Source organism: Sycon ciliatum, chromosome 3 (assembly GCF_964019385.1).
Source record: "Sycon ciliatum chromosome 3, ocSycCili1.1, whole genome shotgun sequence".
Taxonomy (NCBI): Eukaryota; Metazoa; Porifera; class Calcarea; order Leucosolenida; family Sycettidae; genus Sycon; species Sycon ciliatum.
Genome location: NC_088645.1, coordinates 16,086,096 through 16,107,442, shown reverse-complemented (window position 1 = coordinate 16,107,442; position 21,347 = coordinate 16,086,096). Strand labels below are relative to the sequence as shown.

At 44.2% G+C, this 21,347-nt stretch overlaps 1 protein-coding gene and 1 long non-coding RNA gene across 3 annotated transcripts; both read right to left on the bottom strand.

Annotated features, from left to right (window-relative positions):
* Positions 1 to 1,794: 1,794 nt before the first annotated feature.
* On the bottom strand, positions 1,795 to 18,761 carry LOC135811558 (uncharacterized). Of its 2 annotated transcripts, XR_010552656.1 has the most exons (4): positions 18,062 to 18,761; positions 13,773 to 14,075; positions 4,163 to 4,317; positions 1,795 to 2,666 (listed from the first exon to the last, which is right to left on the bottom strand). It is a non-coding gene; the product is annotated as an uncharacterized LOC135811558 (long non-coding RNA). The 2 variants fall into 2 exon arrangements; XR_010552655.1 differs by lacking the exon at positions 18,062 to 18,761 and having other exon boundaries at positions 1,800 to 2,666; positions 13,773 to 14,882.
* Positions 18,762 to 19,466: 705 nt separating this feature from the next.
* LOC135811557 (ras-related protein Rap-2c-like) lies at positions 19,467 to 21,347 on the bottom strand. Its single transcript, XM_065324788.1, has one exon. The coding sequence runs from the start codon at positions 20,867 to 20,869 to the stop codon at positions 20,324 to 20,326; it is 546 nt and encodes a 181-aa protein (XP_065180860.1). The 5' UTR covers positions 20,870 to 21,347; the 3' UTR covers positions 19,467 to 20,323.

The following is a 21,347-nucleotide window of genomic DNA, read 5'->3' as shown; positions in this document are numbered from 1 at the left end:
AAAAAGCCACTTCATAGCTGTGTGGTGTAGACCAGGCTGAATAGGGCGGTCAATTCTTCAGCCTTGCAAGCTGTTGAATGGTGCAATCCCAGCACAAGCTGCTATGGCTCCTGCTGTAGCATCGCTATCATCGCCTCCGGCGATGGGCGTCAAATGGTGTGTGTGTGTGTGTGTGTGTGCGTGCATGTGTGTGTGTGTGTGTGTGTGTGTGTGTGTGTGCGCGTGTGTGTGTGTGTGGTGTCTGTTTGTCCGTCTGTTTATGTGCCTTCCTGAGTGGCTGTGTATATTGTAGGTGTGTGACCCTTGCTTTGTTATCATATTTCTATTTCCTCTGTGTGAGTGGTTTTATTGCAGCATGCTATCAATGACATTATGATGTGCAATACCTCAAGTTAAAACTGAGGCATAGCAGGGTTCATAGACTGTCGGAAATTTCCCATAAAAACACGACTCGGGTGTTTATTCTACTTAATAGGGGATTCACACTCACGGGGAAACCTGAGGTCGCGGGACAAGGTAAAGTTTAGACCTTCGGCCCACGGACCACACACCCGTGGTCAGTTTTCCCTTGGCCACATGTTTGGCCGGCCATGCATTTGTGGCAGGGCAATTAAAAATAATCTGTACTGCATTCTTGTTGTACATTCTGTGCTATATTTTGCATTCGCCATGCACGATTTTCCGATGGGCGCTGTCTGAAAATGCAGGCTGGTTGCGATGCACCCGTACAACTACGGGTTCTGAGTTCTCGCCAAAGACAAGATCTACACATGTGCGTCGCACAGCCATGGGATTTTTTGCGTTGACAATCGCCCTGAGGCTCACGGCCACGGCTTTGCCAATTTTTTCCCGGAGAGGTTCTTCCTTTCCCCCAGTACCATAGTTTCCATAACAACTTTCCCATAGCCGTGGTTTTACCCGTGTGTGTGTGAATCCCCTATTATACTGGGTTCCCTCTTTGGCCTGATATTTTCGTCGATAACAGCTATTTCAGTATCCCATATACTATAGAATACTGAGATACGTGGTACGCGCAATTCATTAATTTTGTTAAAGCGGATTCAAGATTATACTTTTCGACTCTGTTGAGCATCAGAGCCCTGGTGGATCGGTGGACAAAATAGGCGTGTCGGAATTGTGTGGTTGCAGGTTCAAATCCTGCTGAGCATTCTTTGTTCTCTTCAATTTTTTCCTCTTTCAATCAGAGAGATTTTCCAAGTCTGTTAAAAGTCGAAAAGTGACAACTTCTAGCAGAATATTCCCCAAGTTGTGGATATGTGGATCTAAACACCATTATCAGTTATAGATCACAGGATCATAGGTATTGGTGGAGGTGAATATAACCTATATTGTACTGAAGTACTTGAAGTAGGTATAACTTGAGTCATCACGTGCACATTCTACACAGATGCCATGTACATGTACATGACTTTTGTATATCTAAACACAGCACCCATCTACATACAGTGTACAAGTTAGTTCCAGTGCTTGTACTAGAAACTACTTATTGCATACATGTAGAACGAAAGTACCAACATGAGAACTTCTTTCATGAAGAAAGTGTGAAAAGCCTGAAATACGACGTTTTCACCCCAAAAACGTAGGATTTTGGCGAAAATCGGCCAGTTGTCATGGCAACATTGTGTAAATTCCCCAGTTGTCATGGCAACTCAAGCCAAAAAGGGGTAAAACACAGGTCAAGACAGCAAAACTCCCGTTGTCATGGAAACAAACCGAAAATCCAATTATTTCCATGGGAACAACCAAATTTACGGATTTTATTGCCATGGTAACCGGGTTTTCATCGAAAACCAGCCAAAAATTACTGCCCCATAAAATAATTATCCAGCTCACACATCTTATAATAGTATGCTTGGGTAGGCAATATTTATTTTGTAAAAGTATGTGATGTGATGTGTGGTGTGTAGTGAGAAGGTCGTGAGAGGTATCCTAGTGATGAGAATGAAGCGAGAAAAAGGAAGGAGAGATGGATAAAAGCGAAAATGATGAAGATATGAAAAATGCTGAAAATATACTTGCCCTATAAAAAGAACATCAGGATAAGATGAAGCTAAGAAAAGGGGAAGAGGAAAGATGTCGGAAGTCAGAAGAGTATCGGAAGCGCGGTGAAGTAAAAAAGATGCAAAGAAATTATTATACGAGAGGAACACAGGAAGCCACGGAGTAAAGCAGATGATAAGAAGCAGAGATGTGTAAAGAAAATGAAGTGAAGAGGATACAAATTTAGCTTGCAAGTAGTTGACAATAAATATTCAACTCTTCAGACAATGTCATCATACTTCGAAGTACAACTAAGCTATTGGCGTTGAATACATGTAATACAAGATAGCTGATTGAGCTGCTTCTTGTACAATGAAATTGAACACATGTATTGAGACGGAGTAACATTTGTGCCAGAATTTGAAGCAGGCAATATAATACGGTAAAGAGGTTATGCACGTGCGCTGTACTGCTGTTTGCCGCTGGTCCCGGTACGGTGGCTGTTTGCCGCTGGTCCCGGTACGGTGGCTGTTTGCCGCTGGTCCCGGTACGGTGGCTGTTTGCCGCTGGTCCCGGTACGGTGGCTGTTTGCCGGTGTGGCTAATAGTACGACCATCGCTGTTGCTTGCCTAGTATGCTGATCTGGTGGGAGAGTTGAGAAAAATCTACAAAGTGAAGAAAGTAGAGTACAGAAAACAAAATCTTAGCACAAAAAAACTAAACAAACCAACACTACAATGTAGAGAGGTGGCCTACAACAACAAAAACCGTAACATTTGGGCACAGATACGAGTAAGAGACTTGAGTACAGTCAAACCTCTTTAGGACGAGCACCAAGGGACCGATGATATTTGTTCGCAATAACGGGAGTTCTTCTTATCCGTATGTTATACCCAGTGAATACACAGTGAGTTATCCAATGGAGTTACGAATACTAGTTCTTCTTAAGCAAACATTTGTCTTATCAGTGTTCTTCTTAAGTCAACATTTGTCTTATCAGTGTTCTTCTTAAGCAAACATTTGTCTTATCAGTGTTCTTCTTAAGCAAACATTTGTCTTATCAGTGTTCTTCTTAAGCAAACATTTGCCTTATCAGTGTTCTTCTTAAGCAAACATTTGCCTTATCAGTGTTCTTCTTAAGCAAACATTTGTCTTATCAGTCGGTTCTTCCTAACCAGGTCTCACTGTATAGACACGTTTGTAGGAGCGAAAGTATACGAACTGCCGCTGCCAGTCGACTGAAATAGAGCTCAGCTTCTAAGTACTTCCGCAATGATCATGATCATGCACTGCAACACAGTGATGTATAGCACCTGTGCACTGGTGTACACACATTGTATACACATGTACCACTGCCAAGACCCATTTAGTGTACTCAGTAAAACTCAGCAATTCCCAGTCGCGGAAGCTCACGGACGGATTTTCATAGCCTTATTTTTGTCGTCGATGCGCAATCCCTCCACTGACTCGGAAACAGGATGTAAGCGCTCAATATAAAAATTCTTGACAAACGTGTTATACAAGTTCGAGATCATGTAACTACTGGCAGACCAATGTTCCATATCTTGTATACTGATTTGCACATCATATAGCAATGACCATGAGACAGAGGGTATCAGACACTGCTTGAAGTGGAAGAACTTTGCCCACTATGCTGAGAACCAATTAAAAAGATGATACGGTTCTAGCAAGACTCAGTAGGACACATTGATCATTGAGTGATGGCATTTTTACAAGGAGTAAAGCAGTTACATTGGCGTTTTTACAAGGAGTGAACAGTTGCATTTTTTGACTATTGCTTCTAGCCTACATCTACTACTGTCCATTCCTTTTCTTTCTCTGCATGATATAATAATATTATTATTAAATACGACTCAAAGTCAAATAAAAACTTTCGTCTCTTGTGGAAAGATTTGACACTGAAATTCATGTTCTTGGCCTTGATTTCAGTAAAGCATTTGACACTGTGAACAGAAACAAGCTACTGAGTGTGCTGAGCAGCGAACAGATTTCAACTGATGATGAGCTACGCATCATTCGGTACCTCATGTCAAACACCACTCTTGAGGTCAGGGTGGAACTAGCAAAATCATCTGCCTTTCCCACTACGAAAGGCATTGCTCAAGGAGATGACCTTTCGCCGGTCCTATTTACAGTTTACCTTGAAGCCGCTCTGCGTGACCTTCGTTCAGTCCTGCCACCGAGACCAGCTGCAGATGAACACCTACCGGCAGAAACAGCTTATGCTGATGACGTAGACTTTATTTCAACGTCCAAAGCCTATCTTGACCAGCTTCTGTTGCTTGCGGAGAGCACCTTCAACACATGGGATTTAAAAGTTAACGTAAAAACAGAATGGATCAGAATATACCTAGAACCAACGGCACAGTCCGCAGTAACACACCAGTCCGGTATTCGTGGACAGGAGCCTTGGAGAACGGTAAAGACACTTGGCTCCTTGCATGGATCATGCTATGATGTAGCACGGCGAATTAGCCTTTCCGCAGCGGCATTTGGGCGCATGAAAGAGATTTGGCTCCGGCGACAGCACCTAACAACACCATGATGAGGCTGTACAACGCATACGTCCTCCCGATTCTTACGTACAACATTGGCTGCGCAGGCTTGTCAAAGGCACTGGAAGACTCCCTTGACAAGAGCCATCGAAAGCAGCTTCGTCACATGCTTGGCATCCTTTATCCGAAAATCATCACAAACAACGATCTGTATAAGCTCACCAACACCGAGCCAATATCTGGAATTGCGAAGTGAGCTAGATGGCGGTTACTCGGGCACATTCTACGCCAACCAATCGGCACACCAGGGAACCAAGTAATGATGGCATACCTAACTGCAGAGGAAACAACTAAACACAGGAAGGGAGCACCTCGGTCCTGCCTGGTAACCACCCTTCAGCGAGACTGCAAGCTAACTGCAGTTGCACTGAAGACGAATCGACACCTAGACACGCTCCGGGACTTTGCGGCCGATCGAACGAGATGGGGCAACATCTGCTCAGCCATCACATGAACATATGGACTGTCTTACGTGTGTAGACGGTGCTTGTGCTCACTACTATAATTATCAGGGTCTACAGGCAGTACAGGCATCCGAAGCACTGACTGTATCTGTATTATTTTGTACTCAATGTATGCAACACTATTATCTCCACATCACCATGTTTTTATTTTTGTTTATGTTTTTTCACTCCATTGTCGTAAGTTCCCCTTGGGAACGGACACGAGAATAATAATAATAATTAATGCGATTAATAGTATAAGTGAAGCGGACATTACAAAATGATGAATGAGAATACATGTATCTAAAATGGTTGTTCCTAATCGATTTTCTTGAGACTATCATCAGGGAAAATCGTCTCACAATAGAGGCTATACGGAGAAACAAACTACTTATAGGTTAATGGATAGTGGGAAGTATACAAGGTGAGGTGTGAAAAAAAACTAAAGTGGGAGAGAAGACGAAAGAAATTAGAAGAAAAGATGTGAGAGTGTTCTGACGGTGTGAGCTACTACAAAAGGTGAGTGAAATGAAGGCGTGGAAACAGGTGAATGTGATAGAGTGAGGAACTGTGAGGTGTAGGTGTATGCGAATGAATACGTGTGTGAATGCTAGGTGAAGAGTCTCAGTTTTGTGACATTTTCTTTCTGAATGCATAGATTAGGATTGTGTTTACGGATGAAAACAGCTTCTAATACCTTAAGTTCACGAAACCTACGAGCACGACACAAAACAGTGAAGCATGAATCATCATACACTGAGCGGCATTGGCTACTAGACAAGAGGTGTTTCTTAATGGCTGACCCTTTCGTTGTGGTCTCACCTTCAGTCCGGTCATCTTCATCTTGGTTGTCCAACTCACTCTCTTCATCACTGCTCTCACCTTCCTCATCCTCCTCCGCTTCCATCCCGTCCTCTGCATCCAACGACAATCCCACGCTACTGCTCGCTGCCAGTCCATGTCCGGTTGTAGATGCTATTACCCGCGTACGAGTCATGCTCCTAGTTATTGGTCTCCGTACCTGTGTTTGGCAATTTCCTTCAGTCTCACGTACCTGTGTACTTGTAGTCCGTTCAACCGGTACTGTGTGGTTCTGTTGTAATTGTGCAACTGGCACCTGTTTACGGGGACGGCCTCGTCCAGGTCGCTGGGCTTTGGCTCCATCTGACAATAGGTACAATGGTACATGTTGTTTGACGCGTGCGTTCAGGTGCTGAAGGGTTCTTCCTACATATCGGCTATCACAATGCCGACATTCAAAATGATAGATCACATGGCTAATCAGTTGGGTAGGAAGAACATCCTTCTTCACCGTGAACGCACGGGCCGTAGTAAAGACTGTTGTCAATGCTGTGGCAAAATAGGTTTGTCTGACAACAGTCCTCACGGCGCGGGCCACATCCAGCGAAATTTGACCTTTCCATGGAAGTCGTAAAAACACACGACATGGGTCAGGTCCAAACTCAGGCTCGGCAACCTGAATATCAGGTTCGTTAAACAGCTTACTGAGGAGCTGAACAGGATATCCATTCTGAACGAATACCTTCTTCAGGAAACAAAGCTCTTGCTGAAGCTTATCAGGCGAGCAAATCCGCCTAGCGCGCATGATCAAATTTCGTACGAGATTCGTTTTGTATAAAGTCGAGCAATAGGAGTCGTAGACAATGTATTGCCCGGTGAACGTTGGTTTTCGATATACTGAAGTTGAAACACCCATCTCCGTTTTCTCGACTAACACATCGAGAAAAGACAAACGGTTTGACTGCTCATGTTCACATGTAAATTTCAGAGCGGGATGTAGGTTGTTGAGCATACCAAGAAACTCATTCGATTGTTCCAGATTACGGAAATGCGTGAACGAATCATCCACGAATCTAACATATAAGCTAGGCCACATCGCACTTGGAATCTTCGATTCATAAAACCCGACAAACACATTGGCCAGAACTGGACCCAATGGTGAACCCATGGCCACCCCGTCAATTTGGCGGTACATGGTGTCATCAAAAGAGAATTCAACATCAGTTGTCATCATCTGCATTAGTCTGCGGAACGCAGTTTCGGACATCCAGGGAGAATCGAACTGTTTACTGTACTCTTTATCATGGTACAGAGCATTAGCGCAAATGTCAATTGTCTCCACCACGGGCACATTGGTGAACAAGCTTACAACGTCGAAGGAGCACATGTGGGAAGAAGACGGTACTGGCTGCTCACGCAGGATATCGATGAATTGGAAAGTGTCTTTTACATTGTGTTTGCAATAGTACTTAGCTACTGGTGTAATAATATCGCACAACCATTTCGAAACTGTATATTGAGGTGAACCACACATTGAAAGTATTGGGCGAAGAGGACAATCCTTCTTATGGATTTTCGGCAATCCATAAAGTCTGGGCCGTGTTGAACCAATCGGTTTAATTCGTAAGTACTCATATTTAGATATTTCCTCTGCATTCCGCAGCTTCCGCAAGTACTTGATGATATCAGATTCTATAGCTATTGTACGGTCGTGTATCTGTACAGGGCCTAACTTAACAAACTTCAACCGATCATCAAGGATAGTAGCCATCTTCGTGTGGTATTGTTCTTTAGTGATTATAACAGTGGCTCTACCTTTGTCCGGTCTCGTGATAATAATGTCCTTCCGTGCTCTGAGATCTCGGAGGGCTTTCAAGTGCTCTCGAGACAAAGAGAAAGATTTACGGTCTGGTTGTTGTGTGGCATGCTCTTCAGCTATCGATCTCAGCTTGGCAGCACAAAGTGACTTTTGAGTATCCGAACAAGGTCTGAATTCAGATAATTTATTGTAAAGTAGTTCAAATTCCATTAAAGTCACTTCAGGTTTCAGCGAAGTAGGAGGAACTCCGTAATCAATGCCCCTACACAAGAGATCTTTCTCTATGTTGCTAAGTTCTACATTGGCGATGTTGATGATGGTGCTATGGTCAATGGTGAAGGAGCCGAACCGTTTCTTACGAAGCCAGTTCAAATTCTTACGATATTTTGTAATCAGGTGAACTTGTTGGTTAGCGTCGTTCTGAGACAGAAGGTTCGAGAAACGCAAGAAGTCCAACGGCGAGAGAAAGGAACGAGCCAGAGCGTATAGATGTCTGAACTGGGATTTGACTTTGCTAAGAGTGTCCTTACTACGGCTAATATCGTCTTTGATAAAAACACGTTCCAGCTTGAGTGAATGATAAGCTTTTGCCTTGTGAACGCGGTTTTGTATAGACTGAGGGCAAACACCATACTCTAAACATTGTGTGAGGAATGTAAGTTCGTTCAGAATGGATATCCTGTTCAGCTCCTCAGTAAGCTGTTTAACGAACCTGATATTCAGGTTGCCGAGCCTGAGTTTGGACCTGACCCATGTCGTGTGTTTTTACGACTTCCATGGAAAGGTCAAATTTCGCTGGATATGGCCCGCGCCGTGAGGACTGTTGTCAGACAAACCTATTTTGCCACAGCATTGACAACAGTCTTTACTACGGCCCGTGCGTTCACGGTGAAGAAGGATGTTCTTCCTACCCAACTGATTAGCCATGTGATCTATCATTTTGAATGTCGGCATTGTGATAGCCGATATGTAGGAAGAACCCTTCAGCACCTGAACGCACGCGTCAAACAACATGTACCATTGTACCTATTGTCAGATGGAGCCAAAGCCCAGCGACCTGGACGAGGCCGTCCCCGTAAACAGGTGCCAGTTGCACAATTACAACAGAACCACACAGTACCGGTTGAACGGACTACAAGTACACAGGTACGTGAGACTGAAGGAAATTGCCAAACACAGGTACGGAGACCAATAACTAGGAGCATGACTCGTACGCGGGTAATAGCATCTACAACCGGACATGGACTGGCAGCGAGCAGTAGCGTGGGATTGTCGTTGGATGCAGAGGACGGGATGGAAGCGGAGGAGGATGAGGAAGGTGAGAGCAGTGATGAAGAGAGTGAGTTGGACAACCAAGATGAAGATGACCGGACTGAAGGTGAGACCACAACGAAAGGGTCAGCCATTAAGAAACACCTCTTGTCTAGTAGCCAATGCCGCTCAGTGTATGATGATTCATGCTTCACTGTTTTGTGTCGTGCTCGTAGGTTTCGTGAACTTAAGGTATTAGAAGCTGTTTTCATCCGTAAACACAATCCTAATCTATGCATTCAGAAAGAAAATGTCACAAAACTGAGACTCTTCACCTAGCATTCACACACGTATTCATTCGCATACACCTACACCTCACAGTTCCTCACTCTATCACATTCACCTGTTTCCACGCCTTCATTTCACTCACCTTTTGTAGTAGCTCACACCGTCAGAACACTCTCACATCTTTTCTTCTAATTTCTTTCGTCTTCTCTCCCACTTTAGTTTTTTTTCACACCTCACCTTGTATACTTCCCACTATCCATTAACCTATAAGTAGTTTGTTTCTCCGTATAGCCTCTATTGTGAGACGATTTTCCCTGATGATAGTCTCAAGAAAATCGATTAGGAACAACCATTTTAGATACATGTATTCTCATTCATCATTTTGTAATGTCCGCTTCACTTATACTATTAATCGCATTAATAAAGTTATTGTCTCCTCGTCGCCTTTTAATAATAATAATAATAATAATAATAATAATAATAATAAAGAGAAAGGAAAAGTACATATGGAAACGAGTTAAGAGTAACTCTCCACCACTGTAACTAGATACTATATACAGTCAGAAAGTGCAACAACTAGGCACAAAACTGACAGAGTACTGAGACATTCGACGTCCTGACACCTAGCTTCAACACATTTCCGTAGCGCTAACCGACAGCCTTCCAACTTGGAAGGTTCAAGGTTATAGAAAGACCAAGTTGGGTGGTGTGCTGCTTTGCTGCTTCGAATTGTATTTAGACCGCTTTGTCAAATCGCCTACTGGTCTCGTCATCGTCCAGAGACAATCGACATTCTTTGTTCCGTTGGGACTGTAGCTTGCGCTCATTTTCGTTGCGCTTGCCTTCCCCTCTTTGGTCTTTCTATAACCTTGAACCTTCCAAGTTGGAAGGCTGTCGGTTAGCGCTACGGAAATGTGTTGAAGCTAGGTGTCAGGACGTCGAATGTCTCAGTACTCTGTCAGTTTTGTGCCTAGTTGTTGCACTTTCTGACTGTATATAGTATCTAGTTACAGTGGTGGAGAGTTACTCTTAACTCGTTTCCATATGTCCTTTTCCTTTCTACTTTTATTATTGGCTCAATACCCGAGTTTCAAATAATAATAAAGTCAAATATTCTTCTTCCAGTATGGATTTAGAAGTTGCGACTTCGGCGGTAATGTCATGAAGTTGGTTGCTCCAACGAGGAGCACACGCTTCTTGCCGAACTTGACACTTGACTGACTCACGACTGCCATCCGGAGCACACCAGGAGCACGTCGCACCTTCCGCTCGGCAAACCTGAAAGAAAGCACCACTCCCTGCTCAATACACTTTCTTTCAGGTTTGCCGAGCGGAAGGTGCGACGTGCTCCTGGTGTGCTCCGGATGGCAGTCGTGAGTCAGTCAAGTGTCAAGTTCGGCAAGAAGCGTGTGCTCCTCGTTGGAGCAACCAACTTCATTCCAGTATGGATGATACTACGATCCCATGTACGGGTGCCATGTACGGGTGCCATGTTAAGCTTTCTGCTAGTCCTGTTCTACAACCTTGGTGAGACGGCCTTGCTATGCATGCCTTGCTATGCATGCCATTGACAGATATTTTGCAATTCAGACCAGCTGAATATCGGCAAGCTAATTTGGTGTGTATTGCATGAAGACTGAATGGAGGCCATACCTGGACATATAAAATGTGCTAAGGCATTTATGCATGTGTGCCACAGTATCAATGCTGCTATGCTGATGATGATATTAACAGCAACGGGTTTTCATCATCGTGGGCTCCCTGGAAAGCTATCTCCTCAATCCACTGTGTTCAGTGCTCTGTAGGCGCAGGAGAGAACTAATGGAAAGTCGCTCCATTGCGCACTGGTACTGCAATTATACCCAAAGACACTTTGTACACTTTTAAATGGTGAAGTATTGGTCTAGAATCTAACTTTTATTCGTAGTCTTCAGGGTGCAGAGTCGAATGGCCTTGGTCCGAGGAAGCTGAGACGCTCCCTTCCTCCTTTATTCCCAATCTAACTCGCCACTTCCGTCGAAACTGGGTGACTGCGCCCTACTAGATGGGGATTTCTATGCAAAATGTCACTAAAAGTGCCATTTTATTCTTATAAAAGCACGGATGACCGCGATTGGCCCACATGTTGCAGTCTTCTGGACTCTGAGTCGGTTGGTTTTGGTCCGCAAAAGCGGCGATGCAGCGTTTGGCCCATATTCCCAACCGAACACAGTTGAGTAAGCGATCAAGCGCTCGTGCGAACACCAGTCGCCGCCTGGTCACCGTGCCTGCAGGCTTTAACTTTTACACCAAGGTTCAACTCAAAGGCTCAAAGGTTCAACTCGAGTGACAGGAACGCGCCCAAACAGGCTGTAAGTTGTAGCCTGCGGGCACGGTGACCAGGTGACTGGTGTACGCATGAGCATACGACCGCTTACTCAACCGTGTTGGATTGTGAATAAGGGCCGAACGCTGCATCGCAGACTTTTCGGACCAAAACCAGTCTACTCAGCGTCCAAAAGACTACAACATATGGGCCAATCGCGGTCATCCGTGCTTTTATAAGAACGAAATGGCACTTTTAGTGACATCTTGCATACAAGTTCCCAGGGCACTGTCGAATTGTCACTCTTTGACTTTTCGAGGAGTTTTGTTTCTTCTGAAGAGGTGGCCTGTTGGCCTCTTCAGAAAACGAAAGTCTCCTCGAAACTCCTCGAAACTCGACAACTTCTTCCGATGGGAGAGGTGGATTAGTTCCAGAGAGTTGGAAATAGCTATGTCGAGATGGTCGATCGGATCGGACATCATTATCGCCATGACATTTCCACTGAAAAACTCTAAAATGATAGAAACCTTTCCTATTGGGACACTTCAACTACACTCTTTCAAGAATTTGTTCGAATAGTTGATGAAGACAATTCGAACGTGCCCTATATGGGGAATTATACGCAAAATACTAAAAGCGCCATTTCGTTCTTATAAAAGCATGGATGAACGAGATTCGCCCACATGCTGTAGTCTTTTGGATGCTGAGTCAACTGGTGTTGGTCTGAGAAGGCTGCAATGCAGCGTTCGACCCCTATTCCCAATCGAACACGGTTGAGTGCATGGTCACTGTGCTCATGCGTACAAAAGTCGCCGCCTGGTCACAGTTCCCGCAGGCTACAACTTACACACCAATGCTCAACTCGAGTGACAGGAACGCACGCTAACAGACTGTAAGTTGTAGCCTGCAGGCACCGTGACCAGGTGACTGGTGTACGCATCAGTTTGTGACCGTTTACTCAACAGTGTTCGATTGAGAATAAGGGCTGCACCAAAACCAGTCGACTTCGTGCCTAAAAGACAACAACATATGGGACAATCTCGTTCATCCGTGCTTTTATAGGAACGATATGGCGCTTTTAGTATTTTGCATATAACTCCCCATATGGGGCGCGTTCGAATCGTCTTCATCAACCATTCGAACAAATTCTTGAAAGAGTGTAGTTGAAGTGTTCCAATAGAACGGTTTCAATCATTTTAGAGTTTTTCAGAGGAATTGTCATGGCGATAATGACGTCCGATCCGATCGACCATCTCGACGTAGCTATTCCAAAGTTCATCCGTGCTTTTATAAGAACGAAAGTGACATTTTGCATACAATTCCCCATCTAGTAGGGCGCAGTCACCCAGTTTCCAGAGAAAGCGCGCGAGTTCGATTGGGAATAAAGGAGGAAGAGAGCATCTCAGCTTCCTCAGACCAAGACCATTCGACTCGGCACCCTGAAGACAACGAGTACTGAAATTTTGATTCTAGGCGATATTTCTCCTTTGTGACGCACGAAGTGTGTCACAATCACACACTTCAGATTTCAACTTTACCTGGATCCTGCACTTCCAGCTCTAACGCTTACGTATTTCAATCTATGCTATATAATGTTAGTATATTGCATAACACGTAACTTAAAAGCTAAGTTCAACAGCTTCCCAATGAGGCCTCTTAACGGGTGCGTGACGAGTTCGGTAGCTAGGTTGGTTGTTTCATGACGAGCCATGTTGGTTTGTTTCATGATGAGTTATCTCGTCATCGGCACCGAGAGGGCTAATCTTGACGCGCTTTGTCTGTGCAGGCGCCCGAGACCACCAAGGTCGGCTGAGCAGCAGGGCCCCGCCACCACTTCCCGCATTCATTCGGGAGCATAGTGGACTAAGTAAAAAGTAAATAAAAAGTACAAGTCATACACCCTGAATACTGACACAGTACGGCAGTAGCGTTATCACATCAGCTATGTCAGTTTTGTATGTGGAAAACCCTATAATAGCAGTTTGGTCTATATTTCTAATCATTCAACATCTACCTTCACTGATGAGCTATGTATTAGCGAAACAGCTGTCTGAAGGAATTATCAATATCGTCTACGGAAGTGTCCTCGCAGTGGTGATGGTTGTGTACAGGAGGGTCTAGTCGGCTAAAGAGCACAGTGTAATGGTAGAGGTGACTCAACTTTTCCTTCAATGGCCCAGAGCTCTGTCGCACCCTGGAATACTATTGTGAAATCTGGTTCATAACGTCATGACAACTAAACACCCCCCCCCCCCCACACACACACACACACAAATACACACACATACCTTCCTTCCTTCGCCCACCACCACAACTGGCCATGTGTCACCAAATGGGGCGACTTGAACGGAGTGCTGGCTTCGGGACGTAGCATGAGTTACTGCAGCTCCGGTGGGACACGAACAGGCTCTTTCACTGTTGCTTGTTTTGCTCTTTCGGAGTGACAGGAGGTGCAGCTGTGTCTACTTGACTCTCTTCCCAAAGACATATGCTGTGAGCCAAGCTCGAAATGGAACTATGCAACTCCTCTGCGCCCAGGCAAGCGAGGGCCAGCGCACATGGTCACATCCAAAGTGACCATGTTGTCAACGCTGAATTTTCCTCATCCGCGACAGCAAGTTGTAGGAAGCAGACACACAAACATGTACACACATACACAGATACGTACACACGTGCACATACGCACACACCACCCATCCATACACCACACACACACATATACACATACACACAGTCAAGAGAAAACAATTCCAGCAGTATCCTCTATATGTATTGAGAATGTCCTTCCACGTACTGTATTCTCCGGAGTATACGCCGTACCTTAATTACACACTTGTAGCAATTCACCCACAAGACAAAGTCAGTGCAGCTCATACTACCATGGGCAAATGGATGGGGATATATAGCGTAGATGTCAGTACTTTGTGAAAACAAATCTGGGTGCAGCTTATGCTCCGGAAAATACGGTGTATACCATAGTAGTATGAGACTGCGAGTCTTTATCTGCTACCAGGGACGGGGATTGACAAATTGCCCAAATAGGATGACAGTACATGTTTTCAGTAGCAGAAAAATTTCAACATCTGCTTTGACCTCTATGCTAATGAAGAATATATTATGCTGTAGTGTGTGATGATCACTTCTATGTGAAAACCTGTGCCCAGCAATAAAGTACCTCTGTGTCGGGCGATACAGAAAGTCTGTGCCCGGCAATATAGAGATTCAGTGACCAGCAATAAAATTCAGTTTCCCTTCTCTTTATATGTATAAAGCTCTGCACTCAGGCGTATCTGATAATGTAAGTCCTCGGACGGAGAGCCAAGGATACATTTATAGAAAAGAAAAAGAACCAAGGAACTACAAGTAACGCTATAATGCTAGTGGACATTATAGCGTAACCTGCAGTTCCTTGGTACTTTTTTCTTTTCTACAGATAATGTAAGTATCTGACATTATCCAAGCCATGGCACATGCACATGATTGAAAACATTCTCGAATTTTTAATCTTGGAGATAAGGGTGTACTGTCACGACCGTCACAAAGTGGTGTGTACTAGTAGTAGCTGTGAAATGACAATGGCAGTGAAATGCTCAGTGAGAGTGGTGTAAGGTAAGATAACCAAATGACAAGGTGGATGTGTGTGGATGGTGCATGGTTATCCTAGTTTCTACTAGTAGCAAGCAAGTCTAATACTTCCCTACCACATCAATTATAGTATGACTGACGTTAGGATTAACTTATCATTGGAGTTTGAAAAAAGTCAATGTTAATCGTTGTCGTTAGAATGTAGTCAATGTCAAATCATTTTAGTTAGAATGCAGTCAGTCGCAGTTAAAGGGGAAGTATACCCTAAAAATCAAATTTTCACCAGTTATAGTCTTCGGGGTGCTGAGTTGAATGGTCTTGGTCCGAGGAAGCTGAGACGCTCCCTTCTTCCTTTTTTCTCAATCGAACTCGCGCACTTACACCGAAACTGGGTGACTGTGCCCTACTAGACAGGGATTTCTATGCCCTCAGGCTACAATTTACAGCCTGTTTGGGCGCCTTCCTGTCACTGGAGTTGAACCTTTGAACCTTGGTGTGAAAAATGTAGCCTGCAGGCACGGTGCCCAGGCGACTGGTGTACGCATGAGCATGTTACCGCTTACTCAGCCGTGTTCGGCTGGGAATAAGGGCCGAATCAGGCTGCATCGTAGCCTTTTCGGACCAAAACCAGTCGACTCAGCGGCTAAAAGATTACAACATATGGACCAATCGCGGTCATCCGTGCTTTTATAAGAACGAAACGGCGTTTTTAGTGACTTTTCGCATACAAATTGCCATCTAGTAGGGCGCAGTCACCCAGTTTCGGTGTAAGTGCGCGATTTCGATTGGGAATAAAGGAGGAAGGGAGTGTCTCAGCTTCCTCGGACCAAGACCATTCGACTCAGCACCCCGAAGACAACTGGTGAATATTTGTTTTTAGGGTATACATCCCCTTTAAAATTAGAATTACTGAAGTGCAAAGATCAGTGATGAAGAGACTTATGGATGTGGCAAGGTACATAAGACAAGCCGAATGCTAGTAAAAGGAAAGACGATCATGCACCAGCAGTGGAATCAGTGATTTTTTATAACCTTTTGGAAGAGACCGATCATGCGTTGTATGCATGATGTCACTACAATCGAGTAGTTGCGGGTGCACTGGTGAATGATGCATGTGATCAGCCGGTTATGCATAAAACAATAGTGAAATAATAGTGAAATAGGGCCATGTTTGATTGGAGAGCAAGGGATGAATGATGTAGGAACCCAGCCCTCTCAAACCTACATCATTTGAGTCAGCATCCAATACTGGATGGTCTGACAGTTTTATCTTTAAGTAAAAGTGGGGAGGCTTCCTGCAGTTTCATAAACAGTTAAGTAGCAGAGCCCACACGCTCTCTTCCATTAAAACTGCAATAGTTCAACATCAGGTAACGATGAAGGCAATTTGCCGAAACGTTGTAATATTGTGAAATGAGTTGAACTATTGCAGTGTCAATGGAAGAGAGCATGTGGGCTCTACTACTTAACAGTTTTATCTTTGTCCGTGCTTCTATAAGAATGAAATGACACTTATTTTTTTTGCACAAATCTCTGTAGAGGAGTAGGCCGCACTATTCTCATTTCAATCGAGTTGGACAAATTCAATTTGGAATATTTGTTGAACGCACTGTCACAATTTCCTAAGCCCAACAACATGCGACTCAGTATCCAGAACACTACGAGTGGTGACATTTTACTTAAAGCTGTACTTCCCCTTTTAAAAAGAACACACTGACATGTTCATAAGGGGAGTTGAAAATGGGAAACGTCTGAACGAGAGAGCTTGGAAGCTCAGGGCCCTACGCTATGCTTTTTTGTCTTGATGACCTAGACAAAAAAAGCATAGGGATGTTATAAATTCTTTAAAAAAAATCCCTTTTTTAAGACATAACCTGGGATTCGAACCCGCACTATCGCGCGCCCTGCATGCATCCCCCGGTACACTTCGCATACATACTAATTCTTCCAAGTTGCTTCACGTTATGATCTTGCATTTGAAAGCCCTATTTGAATATGCATTGTGGCCAGCCGCCTTTGATGGTACGGTACGGGATAGGTACGGGACAGGTGCGATCGAGGGTAATACGACACCGTCTACTGCCTTGATGACGGCAAAAAAAGCATAGGGATGTTATAAATTTTTCAATTCTCCTATTTTTTTTCAGGTATATCCTGGGATTCGAACCCGCACTATCGCCCTACATGCATTCCCCCATACACTTCGCATTCATACCCATTCTTCCAAGTTGCTTCACGTTATGATCTTGCGTTTGAAAGCCCTATTTGAATATTGCGGCCAGCTGTATGTGGCCAGCTGTGTTTGATGGTACGGTACGGGACAGATACGGGATAGCGCCAGGCGTGACACAAACAAACAAACAAACAAACACACAAATACCAAATTAAAGCTGTGTGGACCCTGGCTAGCGCCAGACGTTACTGAAGTAACGTCTTCTGCATAGCTACGGGAATAATCCAATTTCACTGCTCAGAACTGAACATGTAATAACTGACACGACTACTGCTGCACCTACACTGGCTATACTATAGAAAGGCCAGTGAAACCGGCCTAGAGAGATACCGTATTATCTCTAATATAAGCACAGTCTCCAATAATAGCACCTCTCCAACAATGAACACCTTGGGGGCGGCATTCAAAAAATAAAGTGCTCAGTCTCCATTATAAGCACACTGTGTAAAGTCATTATCTGTACCGGCGAAAAAAACGTGAAATGTGTGTGTCTGACATGAATTTGGCATGGCAACAAGCCTCTGAAATGAGGTTGAAATAATAAATTAATAATGGAACAGTCTCCAATAAAGGAACGTCTCCAATAATAGCACGGAGCGGAAGTACATTGAAAAAATAAAGGACCGTGCTTATAATTAGAGATAATACGGTACGCTACTGCACTAGTCTCAGTCACCCTTCCACATACTCATTACAAGGTAGTAAACTAAAAAGGATTTTTTTTATCCGAAACAAAACAAACATGTTTGTAGGTCTTACCCAAGTTCATAGGGTGTTGAAAAGAGCAAGACTCTCCGGTGCTCTCGCTCTACTGAACCTACAAGTGCTGCATGCTGAAATGCCCACCGCTTGCGCTGCACAACACCGAAGAGAGCTTTGGAGGCCACCTGACTAGCCAGCCATATCTACAATGTTTCTCCTGAAACATGTCCTATCGCTAAAAGCAGGTAACTGACTTGCAGAAAGACTAACGTGCACAAAGCTAATTGTCTAACTAGCCAAACGAGACGCTACATATCCTCTAGCGACTGTGGGAGAAGAAAAGACAATATTCATTCATCTAATTCTTGCTGGAGAAATGCAAGCAGAACAGTGGCACCTGACAGCTCAAAATTAATGAAAGTGCTAGTAGTGGTGGTGGCTGGAGAACCAAGGCAGGTAGTGCAACACAGCGAGCCGTGAACATTTTGAAGGGGCTTGCTTTCGCGCGATTCTAGAGCTGGTGGTAGATTTTTCATGATTTTCGCACCTCTGACTGACACACTGTAGTATATTTGTGGTTAAACCTCGGCCACCGGGGTGCTAGATTTACTACATTTCTACAACCAGTACACATTTCCACAGCTAAGCACACATCACCGCGAATAAAGTCAATAAACACATCAGGGTCACAGAGGGTTTGCACTGGGTGATGGTACAAGAGCACGTACTTATTCACACTGCGACTGGCCCGGAGTGAAACTGATAGGCGGCGTTGAGATAAACAATCGTGATATGGCGATGGTAATAAATTGACGAAGAGAGATTCTGCTTCACATCACGGAAATGTAGAGAATCAAATAAAGAACAGGAGTCTGCGTTTGAGTCTACAGCTCCACGTGTTTTGGCCCCAGATTTCTACGCAGACACGAGGTTCTCTACGGTGCGACACATACAAAAATAATGAGTACAGATCTGTGTCACGATCATTGAGGAAGAAAGCTGCGTGGAACGGGAAAGTCCCAATACACATTCCACATGATTTCTTTGTGTGCGCAGAGTAGAACAGGTTTTGTACACGGTACGTGAACGTGAAGAGTGATCAAGGGATTCCTCACGTCCTTTCCTCCGATGCGTAGCAGAACATTTTGAATCTTTCCATCTCGGACTGTAACAGCACAGGCAATCTGAACAAAACTAATAATCTCACTTTCGCTGCACCGGCCTAGCATCTAAACAATTCCGTTCATTAGAACTAATTCAGCCTAAGCCAGGATACAAGCTTTCAAACATATTTGTGTGCAGAAATGTGTAGTGACCAGGAAGAGATGCCGAAGTAGTCACAAAGACACAAACCTAAGGCATTACCTCATCATGCCCATACATGCAAGGAGCTGTCTATACCGTGACCACATCTTGTAGATGGTATTACACGGCACAAACACATAAAATCACTCACGAACACTTCTGTCTTAAACGGGGTCTAGATTTACATTGCAGTTAGCAGATCAAATAATAATCTAAAGCCATACTTCAATACTCTAGAAATACCACAAGAAAGAACAAGTCAGTATTAGCAACAGCCTCTTCATACAAAGTCCAACACCTTGAGCAAAGTTCCTAACGTCATAGTGTGCTAGCAACAAGTAGAAACTTGCGCCTAGGTTTCTCTAACATGTACTGTACTGGGTTGAAAGTAGCCACATACAACCACCCACCCACACACACACTGTTTGAATGCTCACACAATGTTCAAATGGAACGTTAATGCGAGGTAGGAAACGTATACTCTACAAAGCTAAAGAGCAAAACTCAGGACTTAAATTTCAAAATTAACCCGAGACAGAATTGGGAAATAGTTAGCAGACACAGTGGTGCAGCAGCAGCCAGTGTGCACTTGACTGTCAGCCTGTAATTTATCAAGCACTGTGTGTGCACATTATTGTGGTACTGTGTGCGTGTGTGTACGCATGTGTGTGTACGCGTGTGTATGTGTGTGTGTGTATGGTATGTATGTGTGTGTGTGTGTATGGTATGTATGTGTGTGTGTGTGTATGTGTGTGTTAAGCATACAAAATCAATGTCCTATCAGCGTATATCAGACCAACACACACTCATACAGCTAGATAGTACGAGTACAAACATGTATGAAGCAACATACATGTATGTATTACCTGATGTTTGAGGCTGACAGGATGTTCGAATCCAGCACAATAATCCAGATATACATCATGCTTCAGCACCGCCAACACCACCACCAGCGATGCGTTGTCAATACCACCATAGTTGTCGTGGAAACTATGGCGACTGCTAATCCTCCATTCATAGTAGCACACAGCATGACTTGTCCTTCTTCGCTGGCTTATAAGTCGAGTTCATCTCACGAACAATTTCCGCGAATACATCGTTGACGTTCTCCTTGGTCTTTGCTGATGTCTCAAAGAATGGACATTGCCATTCTGTGGCTAGTTGTTGGCCACGTTCTGCAACCACCTCACGTCTGTCTGGGATATCACATTTGTTGCCAACAAGCACTAAAGGAACTGATAAACAGTTCTTGACACGTAAGATTTGCTCACGCATAGGTTGAACTGTAACGAAACTGTGGTCATCGATTGTTGAGTAGACTAGTACGAAACCTTGGCCATTTTTGATGTACAGGTCACGCATACTGGCAAACTGCTCCGTTCCAGCAGTATCCAAGATCTCTAAGATTGAAGGTACCTGATCAACTTCGATTTCTTTTCGATAGAAATCCTCAATGGTTGGATCATACCTCTCCACGAATTGTCCAGAGACAAACTGGACGGTCAGGGCACTTTTTCCCACTCCACCAGCACCCAGCACCACCACCTTGTATTCCTTCATGACAAACCGTTACGATCGACAAGGCAGTGCGTAGTTGAAGTATTTCTACGCTCCTTCCGAGAAGGAATCGCTACAAAGCGCACAGTTGCCTTGCATGTGCGCCAGATCAGCAAGCTGGTAATATAAGACAGACACTGATTCCGTGAGGGTAGTGGTGTCACGGACAGATGGCCACCTACACAGGCAAGTAGTTACACAGTGCTCCAGCAAAAGAGTCCCAAAGAATACTTTACTGTGATACGCTTGGCTGTTTATCGTAATGGCACGAGGATTCGCTCTTCAAGACTGAGAAATGGACGGCACAGAACGTCATAGGTAGGGATACAAGGGTACGGGGACTGAACGAGCATGGAATAGGGCTGAGAGATGACTTGATGCTCGCAACAACAACAGACCCAAAATAATGAATTCCGTATCAGCACAATCTACAGAAAACCGGCAGCACGCGTAAAAATGCAAGCAAGAGTCGAAGTGAAGA